This window comes from Artibeus jamaicensis, unplaced genomic scaffold, assembly GCF_021234435.1.
Source record: "Artibeus jamaicensis isolate MK-2021 breed Jamaican fruit bat unplaced genomic scaffold, CSHL_Jam_final contig_497, whole genome shotgun sequence".
Taxonomy (NCBI): Eukaryota; Metazoa; Chordata; class Mammalia; order Chiroptera; family Phyllostomidae; genus Artibeus; species Artibeus jamaicensis.
In genome coordinates, this window is record NW_026521863.1 from 10,074,533 (window position 1) to 10,089,906 (window position 15,374).

The following is a 15,374-nucleotide window of genomic DNA, read 5'->3' on the forward strand; positions in this document are numbered from 1 at the left end:
CTATATGCTGGTATTTATAGACTAGTAAAGTGACACAAGTTTCTCTCACACACACACACACACACACAAATGCTGGAGAATAGATTATTTTCCCCAAATTCAGGAAGTAGTAAAAATTATGACAAAGGTACCTGTGCATTCTCCTAGTTCATAAATTTCAAGGAGAAACCCTGGGTGTCTTGTAAGTCCCGAGAGGAAAGGAGTGAATCTCATTACATGTCATCAAGGGGCTGCAGAGCAAAAAGAAAGGGTCAGAAAAAGAAAGAGAAAAAGCCACTCTGTGACAGTCTGCTTCAATCGCACTGCCTGGCACAGAGTGTGTTCACTTTGCTGAGGTCTGGGGACCTTTAGGGGCCAGGCGGTCCTCTTAGAAACAGAACTTAGAGTGGAAACCTAGTTTGAGGGAGAGCTTCTAGAAGTGGGCAGCCACAGAAAGGAAGAACTACCTCCTTTTCTCCTCCCCCACCTCTGTCTCTCTCTCCTCTCACCCAGTCAGGAGCTTCCATTTTTCTAGCCACCTCAGATTCAGCACGTGTATCTGCAGAACATCCCAATGTGACGGACTGGGCCAAGAGGAACACAATTTTTCCAACTACTGGACAGAAACGTTTATCATAATTTTACCTTAATAAAAGATATAATTGTGCCTCTGAAAAGTGCTTTATAGATTTCTATCTATCAAATGGCAAACTGGCGGGCAGCCAAACCACACTGTGTTTATTTTCCATTAAGTCAGGCTCCAATAAGTTACCCTCCTCTCTGACCCTTCCTGTTGGTCTCCAGGACCGTGACCTGAATCCTACCAAACTCATCAGATTGGTGCCGTTGGTGTTTATATACGTGACAGAAGAGACACTTTAGTTGAAAATTTTTCTATTAAAATGTTGCACCAAAAAATAGTACAAGTCCCCCCTAATTAATCCTTTGCTATATGTAAACAATATTGTAGGCAGAAAAGGATAGGAAAACTTGTCCAATTATTACTATGACTTTTTTATTCTTGTGTAATTTTTGATAAGTAGAGTTTTGGGGGGGCATTTTCCATAATATTTATATTATGTGCAATATAATAGAGCTTATAGAAATATGAAGCTCACTCACTGGTATTTATTTTTGCCAGCTCTTTGCAGTAAGGTTAGCCAGCGGTTTGCCTTCTCCTTCTTTTACTTGTTGAGGTATTAAATAAAGAGCTGATTACATAATGCCAGGCCCCATAGTTCAGTGTGTGCAAAATGTAACACCTGTATATTACAAATTGAATTGACATTAGAATTTTTATTGTAAACAGACTTTTTTCTAATTTCTATTTTGTGTGTGAATGGCCTTCAGACTACAGCTGTTCACTCCCTGCAGGAAGAAACTGGTGGGAAAATTTTTAGAAGCAGCTCTGATTTCCTATAAAAAGAGAAGTTTTGGCATTGTGATTTTATTTGTGCATCTCTCCCTAAGATTCCAAAAGATATTTATTTGTAAATATCCCATGGAGTGTGTTTTAGTCCCTGTTTTCATTTTTGGTGACAACTAGTGCTAAGCATGGTGCCTGCTACTCAGTATATAAAGATAAACCCAACTTCTTCCTTGTGCTCAAGAAGCCACCTGATCTGAGTTCCTGGGAACACAGATTTGTGAATAACTAGATACAAAGAAAAATGATCCTTCTGATCTGAGCAGCATACTTAGGACAGAAGCAATTGATTCTAGTTGGATACCCAAAAAAGATTAGCTATAAATTAAGTAATGAAAACTGACCAGGAATTCACTAAAAGGAAAATGAGGAAATTGAAGGTATTCTATATATCTGTGTTCCAATAAAAGCCACCTACTCTCCTTTTCCATGTAGAGTAAAAAAGTCATTCATTCCTTCAACAAGTATTTAATGCATTCCTGCCGTGACCAAGGCATCCAAAACAAAATACTTCTAAGTCTGTGTTCTGTTGCAGTCTTTGATTGCCTAGGAACCTGGAGACTTTTTTTTTTTTTTTTTGCCCATAATACATATACCACATTTAGAGATCCATTAAGATGGACATAGGGCCTGCAAAGAGATTTTTTTTGAAAAAAACATATTCATTCATTCATTCAATCAGCCAACAACACACATTGGGTGCCTGCAATGTGCTCAACAATATTTAGGAGAAACTACTTAAGGAATGAGTGAAGAGTTGCATCCATCTAGGCAAAATTTTGCAAAGACCAGGGGAGTTAAGACTGAGTTTGTTGATTGGCCACAGATAGGAAGAAAGGCAAAAGAGAGGGGAAAAAGGCCCAGAAGCCAGGCGTGCTGATCAAAGAGGTGTGGGGAGGCAGAGATCAAGGAGAGGATGGTACCAGCAGTGTCCAAAGTGGAGAGGCCAGTGGGCCGCCGAGCCGATGGTCAGCAAAAAGGCAAAATGGATGTATGGAATCAATTTATTCTTTTCTGATGTCAAATTTCTTGGAATATTTACTATTTCACAAAAATCCTCTGCTTTGCTTAATTTTCTTTCTACATTTTCAGGTTAACACAATATGCAAAAATTTATTTGTATTTGTTCATGGAATACATTACATATGTATGAGCTTCTTCCTCATTTTCCCACTGTTTTAAAATTGTAAGGTACAAATGGGCATTTGCAATGATAAGTAGACCACATTCTAATGATTATGTGTAGCTTGTACAATAATTTTGATTCTTATTGCACTGAGTTGTTTTCATTGTAATGGCTCATTTAATTCTGAACAATTTTACTTATATGCTTAGAATATAAAGTCACTATTACATTTTTGCTGTATGAATAATAAGCAGTGTCAATAGTGGAATTTAGAAGAGAATGATTATAAATGAAAACTTATTTTTGAACATGTATTTCATAGCTTGAGAACTAAATGTATTCAGCCATTCAATTTAGAAAAAGAGAAAACTGTGTTTAAAATTAGAATTGTACCACTCAGAGACTATAATTCATGCAGTCATAAGAGAAATATAAATGCCTCATATCAGTGGGTAGAGAAAAAAGTCACATTTCAATAAAACATTTGGCAATTAAATATCTCTACGTAGACATTTCTCTTTTTTAAAGAGAGGTAATTGCAAGTCAGGAATGCAGCCTCAGGTCTTTAACATGACCCAGAATCAGGAAGGTATAGAGATTGAACCCAGGTGATAAGTAGAAAACAATGTTATTCTACGAGAAACCTGAGGACCCCTACCCTCCATTGTCCATCAACATTGGCATTATCACTTCTGTACTTTTTTTAAGCCAAAATACCCCTTTAATTTTGATGAACCCAGTATATTGAGTATTTTAATGATCTTCATAAACAATAAAAGATCTTCTGTGAATGGAAAGTGGACCTCAACTTATTTTTTTCCAGTAGTGGTGACAGTTTTTCACTGATCAGTCTGCACCCTTGCCCTTGTGATCCCCTGGGTTCAGTGCCACTCTGGGAGAGAAGGTTTGCCAGGCTATGAAGCAGAACATAGCCTGCCAACCAGCAGGAGATGAAGTCTGTGCCCTTGGCCAAGCTGACATGCTCCGTGGCAGGTCACTGAATAAGGCGCCCTGGGAGACAGCGTCCTGTGGAAGTGCAGTGCCTGGTTTTAGCCCTAGAGATATGTGCACTCAGTGAGGTTATTCTAGTTTAACTGGGGTACCTCCTTCTCCCATTTAGGTCCTGCTTCAATGTCTCCCATCTTTTACATGGATAGTGTCCCTTATTCCACACTCTCTTACCCTTGTCACAAATCCCCTTCTAGAAAGATGCTGGTATACATGTGAAATGTCAAAAGGTAATTGCCAGTCACCTCCAAAATAAACCCTGTAGATACTTTTAGAAATTTCTCCCACAAATTTCACCACAGTCAGGAGCAAAGGTATGGCAGAGGAAGAGACAACATTTTTGCATTTATTCATTTTTTATTTTATAGCGGAAACCCCCCATGGTGATAGAAAACCTTTTTGAAGACATGAAGGATGGTGTTAAGCTGCTTGCTCTCCTGGAAGTCTTGTCCGGGCAGAAACTGGTAAGAATCTTTGCCGTGACCAGACTTGTCAAATTGTCCCCATTTGGAACTGGTGGTTGTGAAGCTGTAATTGTAAGGGACTCTGTCAGTATAAAATAAAGTTTTTCCCTTTTGTAGCCAGTAATATGCAGGAGCACTATACACTTGGTCACTTTGGGGAGCAAGGAATACATTCCCTTTCTTGTTCTTGCATTCCCTCGGTAGATATAAAACATTGCATATAGTAGTGGAAACCTTAGAAGTAAGAGCTTCCTCAGTGGTCAGTCTTAGCTAACTACTGCATCTGTATGGTATCTAGGAAGCTTAGTTGCAAGAGGACATCTCCCTTACTTCAAGTGCTTGACTTATATTTGGAGAGGATCGTTGGCCCACACCTGTGTGTTTCTATAGCTGCTTGTTGAAAACTAAGCAGAAGTCGACATGGCCTTTTTTCCATAAGCGGTGGACATCCTCCAACATCAGTTACTTGTCATGGGAACTGCTCATGCAGAATCATTTGCTTTTATGCACTGCGAAACCCACTGAGTGAAAAACAACATTGCCAGTGAGCTGTAAATATATTTTTCTACATTACTCAAGTAATAAAATATGAATTTTTTTCTGGCTAGGTTTTTTTTCATTTCAGAGTGGTAAAGAAGTAAATAGTTTGCAAGCATAAACTATTTATGTTTCCTGTAATAAGAGAAATAAGCTCAGGAAATAGTCTTCATAATGTTATATAACATACTAGACACAGGGTCTAAAATTGGGAGCACCTATATTTTTTCTTTATCTATTGCATCTGGACAAGAACTACACAATCATTATTACTTGGATAATTCAGTCATTTAAAAATTGCTTTTCCCTGGACATAAATTTCTAGTTAATTTTGTGAAGGAGGTCCTCAAAATAGCTTCTGGAAGATCATTGTTTATTGAAAAATACAAAGTGATACTAATTTTGCATAAGTCACTTACCTCACTTGATTCATATTGTAGCAGATGCCTTCTGTGCCCTGGATGTCATCTCTGCTCACGTCTGATTTCAGCCTCACAGGGCTGGACATTACCACACCCTCTACCAGCATCTGAAACCCATAAACTGGTAGCATGTCTCTGGGATTCTTCCTCAGGGCTTATCAAAATACCAGGCAGCCCCCAAGGAGGCAGCCGTCCTATAGAAGACTTAATGATCCCAAAGGACCCTCAACCAGTGGCAATGAGAGTCCATGCATAATGCTCCAGAGTGGCATTTGCAGAAGGAATGGTTCCAAGGCATATTTTACAGATCTCGTAGAGTGCCCAAAGGGATCCACAGGGGACCAAGCCCAGTTGCCCACTGTGGACCCTCAAGACCACACCCTTTATTGGCTTTTACCCCTTCCCCATTTCACTTTTCACAAATCCTCACTCCTGCTACCTGGGATTGTCTTCCTAATAACCTACAGGCAGCCAAGTCGTTTTCTTAGGCTCTGTTTGGGGGAAAATTGAGCAAGACACATGAACAGCCAATTTGGAAGAGATAGACATAGACATGAACTACACAGATTGGATTAACATTGAGAGGTACATGTCACTGAACTGAAATATATACTCCCTTGATCTCCAGATATAGCTGGTCACGTTCATATATCCTCCTGAATTAATTTATTTCCTAGAAAGTTGAAGAAAGCTTCATTACAACTCAAATGAGTGTATTTAAGAAGCATATTATGCTAAGTGTCCATATAATTTTGCCACTGTACTTGGCCATCTATGTACAGAAACCTTCATGGGCATTTAACTGCCATGATAAATGACTTTAGAAGTGTATAGTTTGGACATAAGAATCCTACTCTGTATAAGTGCAGAAGGCATAGTTATTTAAATGTTTGGTTTAAAATCATGCCATAAAATGTATTACCTGGTAAGCTCTAATCGGAAAATAAAAACCCCTTGGTTTGGAGCTTGGTCAAACCCCTTGGTTTGATGGGAGATTATTGAGGGTCGATTGTCACAGAGAAGAGGTCAGTTTACCAGTTATGCAATCATGGCGAAATTACTACACCTCACGTAACCCTTTGGATCCTGTCAGTGTCAAGGAGGTTAATGCTATCCATCTCATTGAACTTATTTTGAGTTCTAAAATTAACGTTGTAGTAAAGGGAAGGCATGTGATAAGTTTTAGAAACTCAAACATAAATAACCAGAACATACTATGGTGTAAATAATATATATATTTTTTACTCTCAGAGTCCTTTTTAACCCTGGCTCGTATGCTCCATGTATTTTAGTCATCCAAACAGAGAAATGCTATGATATTGTCAATAACGTTTCATGTTAGCATAATTTTTAAAAAATGGCGAGTGACCAACAGTACTTAAAAAAACACTTAATTTTTTAGAGCAGTTTCAGGTTTACAACACAACGAAAAGTATGGAGATTTCCTATATATCCCATGCCCTTCCACACGCAGTGAGAGTACTTTTCGTGTAAATATTTCCTAACATATGTGAGTGTGAGTGGCGGTCCCTGGGGACAACATAGGAATTTTGAGAATTTCTGCTGTAAGACGTAGAGAAACCAGGAAGGCAAGTGCATCAACAGAGAAGCTGAGAAGGAAGGCCTTTCGTGCTGAACTGATGCACCTGCACGGGGCTGTGCGGATGGATGATGCCTCTCTGAGTGTCTGCCGACCTTCAGAGAAATTGAGTAATGCCAGTTGTTCTTGCATGGCCTTCAAGGGTGCTTGAAGACATTTGAACCCATTTTATAACTATTTTTAAAGTTGTAAAAATATCCTTATTGAACCATCTTTTAATTTTTGCATTTGATCTATCCGTCTTCCCCGTTCACAGCCCTGTGAACAAGGACGCCGTATGAAGCGAATCCACGCCGTGGCCAACATCGGCACTGCACTCAATTTCCTTGAAGGAAGGAAGGTAAGAGAAACAAAACCAAAGCGCTCGACGAGGAAGGTGCGGGCAACAGATGCTTTTAATATCGACCGTGGAGTAAAAGCACTGCATATGACCCACAGAGCACACACATGCAATAGTATTGTAAAGTGACTTTAGATTTACAGAAAAGTGGTTTTTTAAAAAGGGTACAGATATTTCATGTCTATACTGTCTAGACTTCATTTAGCTTTTTCTAGTTTAAGAACTCATAAATAGTACATGTATGTATACATAGTACAATGATCAAAATATGGAAATTCAAACTGGCCTGAGAGTATTGACTGAAGCAGAGGCATTGGTCTGATTTCTTCACTTTTCCCCCGGTGTCTTATTCCTCTTCGGGATGCAATCAGTCAACACGCCTTGGATTTGATCCTTTGTCTCTTCCTCTCTATGGCAGTTTCGCATTCTTTCCTTGTCTTTCATAACTTCGACACCTTTGAGAACTGCTAGTCAGTTATTTTGAAGAATACTTCTCCACTTCATGATTATATGGAAGTTATACATGTTTTGCAAGAATCCCAGGGAAGCGATGTTATATTCTCTCCATGCATCATATCAGAGGCTACTGATAGGTCTTATTGCTGGTCATGTTAATCTTCATCAATGGTAAGGTCATTTTTTGTATTTCTTTTCTGGTAAAATTTTAATTTTTTTATATATTATGACTGAGAAAAAACTTAGGGAGATAACTGAGATTGTGCTAATATTCTTAAACTCTGCTCACTAATTTTAGCACTGATTGCCTTCAGTAGTTATTTCTGTGCTGTTTGCTTAATGGTAATTTTACATTTCTCTCATTCTTTATACATGCATTAATGGGAATTGTACTATAAGAAAAGATTTCCTTTTCTCCTCCATTTTTATTCAATTATTTATTTTAGCATAAACTCATAGATATTTATTTTGTTCTGTAGTTTTAATTCAATACTGTTGTTATTATTATTTGGTTCAAATTGTTGGCCATTAAGTTTCCTCAGGCTGGCTCTTGTTTATCTTGTATTTTCCCTGGCCCAGTTCTAGAATCAGCTACTTCTCTAAGGAAGCTTTGATCCTTTGATTAGCAAATGGCATTATTTGGAAACCAAGATTTGGGTGTGCTCATTGCTACTGAGATTTCATTGCTCCTGGGCCCTCTCCACAGACAGATCTGGAATATGTTCACTAATCTGGGCCCGACCCTGCCTCTCCCTCTCTCTCTCCCCTTCTTCTCCTCTCTAGCCATATGTGTGTGTGTGTGTGTATACATATATACATATATACACACACACATATAGTATAGTATATATACACATATACTACGTGTACTATATATGTGTATATATACTATACTATGTATGCACTAGTAGTTGAAACTGATGCTTCTGATTTGAATTCAGTGCCACAATATTTATTCTAGCTTTCCATGCTTGTTCCTGCTTTCTTTTACAGCGAGACTGTGGCTCTCATCTACAATATACTCACTTATTTTTCAGCCCTAGTATACACGTAAAATAGTTTCAGAGTTGCTAACCCATGACCCTGTGAGAAACAGATTCACTAACTGGACAGCAGCATCTCCGTGCAGTCCTTTTGGTCCTTAGCGCGGCAATAGCCAGTCCAAGGCTGTTTCCCAAATTTACTTAGGTTACTGCTCTTCTTCCCATCCCATTCAGTGTGATTATGTTATTCATTTGAGAAAGAGTTCTGTTCCATTTTGGATAACCCCACCACCACCACACACACATTCTAGTTGATTATTTTGTTTTTATTTTGGGCAGTGAGATCATTACTGTGATTCTAAGAGTAACAGTTATACTTAGAGAGATGCCACTCCTTCCTCATCCTCACTACTCCATTATCATTCCCTTCCCTTTCACTCTTCTAGGTCAGTAGTCTCTCTAGTTTCTTGTTTATCATGTCTGTGTTTCTTTTGCACAAGGGAGCAGATATATCTTCATATACCCCCTCTTTTTCACATGAGGGAAGTGTACTACAGATGCACTTTTGCACTTGTTTTTTAAATTTAACAGTGCATCTTAGAAATTATCCAAATCAGTTCAGTTCATGGAGGTCTACCTCATTTATCTTCATAGCTGCATACTATCCCATGGTCTGGATGTGCCAGAGTTTATTTAACCACTCTCCTAGGAATGAGCAATTAGATTGTTTCTAATAGTACTCACACAGAAACAATGATGCAATTAATAACTGTCATACATACTTCCATATTATTCAAAGTACACTTTCTGGGTAAATTCCTAGAAATGTGATTGCTGGGTCTGAAGGTAAGTATATACATAGTTTTCTTAGGCATTGCCTATTTTCTTTGAAAATGGTTGTACCAATACTCTCAGATTTAGCCTTTTATAATTTGGGGCCCCACCCTTACAACCTCATTTAACTTTAATTGCCTTCTTGAAGGTCGCACTTCCAAATACAATCACATTGTGAACTGAGGCTTCAACATACAAATTTGGGAGACACACAGCTCAATCCATCTTGGTTTCTGGCTTGCAACATCAAAGTTTTCCAGATTGTGTGGGTCAAGTACAGTGATCTGGTCCAGGTTCCGGAACACTGACATACATCAGAACCACCTGGAAGCTTTGTTGAGATAGATTCTTGGCCTGCACTCCCTCGGCTTCTGGTTCAGCAGGTGGGGGCTGAAGTCCCAGCTTCTGCATTCTTAGCAAGGTCCCCAGTGATGTGTTTGCTGCTGCTCTGAGTTCACTTTGAGAACCACTGGTCCAATATTCTCTGGTTTTATTCAGTCATGTAATTCTATCCTCCTTCTGGCTTCTGGAAATGTTTCAGTCTCTCTGGATGGCTCGCTCTTGCTCATCCTACCCCTTAGGCTGTTAAGAATTTATCGTAAGCTTAATAGAATTTTTCAAAGGAGGGGACGTCAAAAGCGAACAAACTTGTGCTCTCTAAATCCATTGTGGAACCACAGTTTTTAAGAGAGAAAATAATGATTAAAAACACTTTTTCACAAGTTGAGCAAAATAGCATTAGGTTCTGTAAGTTGAATATATTAACTCTATAGTATCGTTAGAGCTGGGTAGTTGTAGGAAAATCAACTTAAATTCAATCACATTTTTGAAAAAGAATGATATACAAGGAAAAGGGAGTGATCTCTCGTCTATGAAATGTATTACAGCCTCTCTTGGTTTCTGTAAGGGGTGGGCTCCAGGACCCCAAAGATACCAAAGCCCAAGAAGGCTCAAGTCCCTTATATAAAATGGCATGGAATCTGCATGTAACTGCACTCATCCTTGAGTATACTTTAAATCATCCCTAGATTACCTATAACACCTCACACAAGGTAAGTACCATGTAAATAGTTTACCATATTATTTAAGGAATAAGATTTAAAAAAAGTCCGTGCATTCACTCCAAGCCCACCCATCATGGGCCTAACTACATAGTACATGTCCCCAACAACAGAGCTGATGTTTTTAGAATATTTTCAATTGGTGGTTGGAACCAAGGATACAGAGGGTGAACTATAATCTTATGCTTGTTAAGATATGTTATAAATCTATGGTCCATGGATACTAAAATAAATGTGGAGAAAATTCCAGAGAAATTGTAAGAGAATCAAAATAATTATAAAAATTGCAATAGGTTCTGTTATCAAAGTTTAAAGAAATTAGAAGGTTCTTATTTCCCACAAACATATTATACGCCTTGCACAGGGCTAGGCTTCAAAGAAGTAGACACATAAGCTGACTATCTGCATCAGTTCTCTGTTGTTTTCTGTCTCTGAACATGATGTATGAAAGTTGCCAGGGAGACGAAATTCCATAAATGCAAATCGAATTACTTCCAGTGCTTTTTATGCTGGCTTTTACACTATTCTTCTTAATGGATAACTAGCAAATTGAAACTAATTACTCAAGAGTAAAGTATTTGTGGGATGATTGTGCATCTGATAAATTTTTATTAAAGCAAACCTTTTTCAAAGTTTTGAACTTTATTATTAATAATAAAACAGCTCATGAAATTGTGGCTGAAAATGATTAAGTGAGGAGTTTGAGTACTTCATTATTGTTTTTTTTGTATTTGTTTAAGGATTATGGAAAGGTTGATGAGCAGTTCTAATTGTATTCTATAGACATTGACTGAGATGAAATCCTTTTGCTAGGACTCAGGAAATAACCTTGTTGATTGCTGGGAAGGCTTTGAAATGAATAATTGGGAACAATTGTATGCAGACTGGCCTGTGTCTTGAGTACTTGATAGTTATCAGTGCCCAAAAGTAGGGAAGGACATTAACAGTTTTTCTCCACTTTGCTCTCTCCTGACTTTCCTTTATCTTTAAAATGCATTCTCCAAATAATGCTATAAATTTTCTACCTACATTTTTATTCCCTTTGAAGAAATACGGCTGATTTTCAAAGGTTATTTATGTTTGTATATCATCTTCTCCCTTTGCTTTTCATGTCAGTCCGTGTACAGAGGATCACCGGTTAGTACAAACTTTAGAATTTTTAACTCCTGACTTTTATAGGTAAAAGAGAACATAAGTTTCATGCTATTTGGTAACAAACTTCAAAGTAAGTGCATCTTTTTAAACTATTCATCCCGGTTTCTTTTAAGTTTCAGTCAAGTCCTGAATGTAAAGAATAACCTTTTTTTTTTCCCTGTCTGGCACTGTATTGGTAATTACTTGCATGATGTTACATTTTTTCAACTGAAAGTGTTTTATTTCATTTTGTGGTTAATTTTATTGTGTGCACCTCATGAATGCTCCTGAAACCCTACTGAAACCTTGTGCTCATTGTTTTCATCACGGCTCACCCTACACCCCCTTGTGTATCGCTGCATAGGCATGGCCAAGCCGTCCTGGTGTCTAATAGAGTGCTCATTGTTGCATAGCTAAATGGGTTAACATCTTCCAGTGCATTGCTAATACAGTTTTTCTTTTTAAACAGATTAAATTAGTCAACATTAACGCCACGGATATTGCTGATGGCCGGCCCTCAATAGTTCTTGGACTGGTGTGGACCATTATTCTCTATTTCCAGGTATTGTGCTATAGCTCCATTATCGGTTGATATAATGTCATGGAGGGAGTTCACGGTGGACATTTTAATAATGCTGTCATTTGTCATACTCTTGGGGTATATTCTCAAGCTGGCCAAAATCCGACCTTCACACATACATTGGTTTTTGGAAGCAGAATCCTCTTCTTCCCTATAAAGGTGTTATATACATGGAACTCCCCCCCAAAACTCTGGCATAGATCCCCAACAGGAAAAGTGGAGAGGACACAGTGAGCATGACATTGGAACAGAAAGTTCAGAAAAATTTTCTTTGGTTGCTGGAAGGGCACTCCTATATTCCTATTAGATATTAGGTGAAATTAACTTGCCATTCTATCCAGAATAACAGTTCTAGCCTTCATGATTTTAGAGCAGTTTTAAGTTTATAGCAAAATTGAGCCCAAGGTACAGAGATTTCCTTTATAACCCTGCCCTTGCACATGCATAGCCACCCCATTACCAACATCCCTGATTGGAGTGGCATGTTTGTTAGGACTAAAGAACCTGTATTGACGCAGCATTGTCCTTCAAGGTCCATAGTTTACATTAGGCTTTTTACACTTTTGGTGCTGTGCACTCCATGGTTTGGGTAGCCATTAGGTTTTATTTATGAAGCCACAATATTTTCTGAGCGTTTATTACTGCACGAAAGTTACCTCTGCATGGTTTTAGATGCAGTGAGAAGTACCAAGTGGAGTAAGATGTCAATCCTGTCCTTTAAGAACTTACATTTTGTTGGCAGTGTTCAGGGTATTAAGATAAGTTAGAAACTTATCTTAATAGATAAGTTAGAAAAGTAAACATCTGGGGAAAGAAGAACAAAGATAATTCTCTGTCCTCACTGATGATTTACGCACATGCAGATCGAGGAGCTGACCAGCAACCTGCCGCAGCTGCAGTCCTTGTCCAGCAGCACGTCATCTCTGGACAGCATGGCCAGCTCCGAGACTGCCAGCCCCCCCAGCAAACGGAAGGTGGCCACCAAGATCCAAGGAAATGCTAAGAAGGCTTTGTTAAAGTGGGTTCAATACACAGCAGCCAAGTAAGTACCAGGAGTGAGGATACATTTGAAACCCTTGAATAATCTGAGTGATCAGTTTATCACTGTGTCCATCTTCCAATAATTACAGCATTTGAAGAGGCATTTGAATGAGTGGCGCTGATTCAGGTCTTGCTTTGTTCTTTCTTTGAGTTAAAATATAAACACAAATCATCACTAATACTGTAGGAAAATGCTGTAACGAAGCCAATTCCTTCTTCATGTCACTGGACCTGATTAATTAAGTCATTTAATCCCTACACTATGATTAGTAGCATGAGGGCTAATTCTATTTAAGTCATTGTTTGGACTCTTGCTCCCATTAAAAAATCTTTACACAAATAAACTTGATATTTAAACTTGATTATCTTGTTATGAGACTTGGTTTCATTTAATAATAATGTGAACTAAAGCCCACCTTTTGAAATATTATATTCGTTGTTATTTCCTGCAAGTTTTTAGCAATTTTATCTTTTTAATTTTTTTCCCTTGGTTTCATCATGTATCTGGAATGTTAACTCTAGCTTTATGGATGAATAATTTGCTTCTAGTTTTGTTTCCTTCTAGGCAAAATAAATTTATGTGTGTGTACATTTATGTGATAACTATGGGTAGAAAAGTACTACTCTGAAAAAGTACCATTTCATAACAATTTCAATACAATTTTAACTGATTATACCAATATTATGTGGAGAGGTGTGCTCAGTGGTAAGGAGTCTTCACAAAGAAGTTGTGCTTTTGTATGATTTTCTAAATGATATGTAAAGTTAACTTACTTTCTATTTTGTTTTGGATGCCTAAATCTAATTTGAATTATATTCTTTATTTCTGGAAAATAGTTGTAAACAAGTATTTACCATTATAAAATACTGAGGCACTAAACATAGGGAGTTCTCTTTTTAAAGTACTTGAAAAGCAGAACTAAGGAGAGACAAGAATAGAGAAGATACAATTAGTGTCTCTAATTTACATAGTTTTGTTTAGTTTTTAAAGTGCATTGGTGATTTTCTAACTTGGGGAATATTTTTTCATCAAATTGCATTCAAAAATATTTTTGAAAGCAAAGCTTTGTGGCTCTTGAAAAACCGCAGTGGAAATGACATGAAAGGCCCCTCCCCCATTGCTGGTCCGCTGTTCCCAGTCTACCTGCAGTGCCCATTACCAATCTCCTTTGCACTTTAAGGGGACAAGGAGGAGACTGGCAGCCACATGCTATGGCATTTGTCATGGTGCTGTTGTAATAAAACTTTGGGTTTAATGTGCGTTTTTATACGAAATTTTGAAAAATTTGAGTAGTAAACCAAAAACTGTTCCAGCAGCATAAGAGAGTTAAGCCCCCCACTCTGTCTCTTTTACTTTTTAGCAATTTCATGTAAAAATAGTATGGACTCTCAGAAATGAGAGCATGCCTTGTTTTCAACTAAGAAAAAGAAAATAATTGCATTTCAGGACAAAATTAGTAATATCAGTAAACAAAATTATGTATATCAGATCCAGTTAAAATAACCTAGTAATATATATTGGAGGTCAAAAATGCCTATAAATTATGCATACTTCATCACTTTTTGCATCTAAGATTCTTAAATGAGAGATTTGGATAAATGCAACCTTTTCGGGGATATCATCTATAATTTGATCTAATCCGAGACAGAGTAGGGTATGTGTGTTCACAAACAGTAAATATAGAAGAAAATGTAGTGAAATGTTTTGAATTATTCCAACACAGTAAATATTTAGAGATAAATTTTATATATTTATTTTTTAAATGTCTAAAATAATAAACAAGTTCAAGAAAATCAGAAAATTTATTATATAATGGATATTCATTAGCTAATTATTTATTTATACCCCATCTTATTTTGTTAAAAAATATTTTGAGGTGGCTTATGAGATTCAGGGTACAAAGTAAGAAAATATGGGCAAAGGAAAAATACAGGTAGAAAAGTAAGATGAAGCTTGAGGCAAATATACAAATGAATAAATAGCAGAACGTTCTCATTCTGCTCAGCCTGGGTAGGTATTGGCCAGTATGTTGATGGAAAAAAAAAATTATATATGTACTACCAAAGACAGAAACCCTAAAAGAACTAGAAGATTCAAGATTACTTTACAAATACTGGAGTCTTGGAAAATTGTTTTTTAAAATATTTAAGAAGCCAATGATTAGCTCATATGATGCTGTATTTAGGGTAATATATTTTATGCAGACTGAGTGTACTTTGGTAAAACATTATTGAAAGTGAATCTTAACTTTGTGAGATAAAATTTAAGGGCATTTATCAACTTTTGATATTAATTGGTTTTATCAGTTAGATATGTTTTATCTTACAATTCATAAAAATTTTGAGAATGTTGGGTAAAATAAGAGATTTGAAGGATGTTATT

General features: G+C 37.3%; 1 protein-coding gene across 9 annotated transcripts in view; it reads left to right on the forward strand.

Moving 5' to 3' along the window:
• The window catches only part of SYNE1 (spectrin repeat containing nuclear envelope protein 1), a 404,650-nt gene that overhangs the window by 85,288 nt on the left and 303,988 nt on the right, over positions 1-15,374 (forward strand). For all 9 annotated transcript variants that reach the window (XM_053668739.1, XM_053668745.1, XM_053668738.1 and 6 more), the window contains 4 exons: positions 3,908-4,003; positions 6,819-6,902; positions 11,840-11,932; positions 12,814-12,992. In XM_053668739.1, coding sequence (XP_053524714.1) covers positions 3,908-4,003; positions 6,819-6,902; positions 11,840-11,932; positions 12,814-12,992 — 452 coding nt within the window. The remainder of the gene's footprint in view (positions 1-3,907; positions 4,004-6,818; positions 6,903-11,839; positions 11,933-12,813; positions 12,993-15,374) is intronic.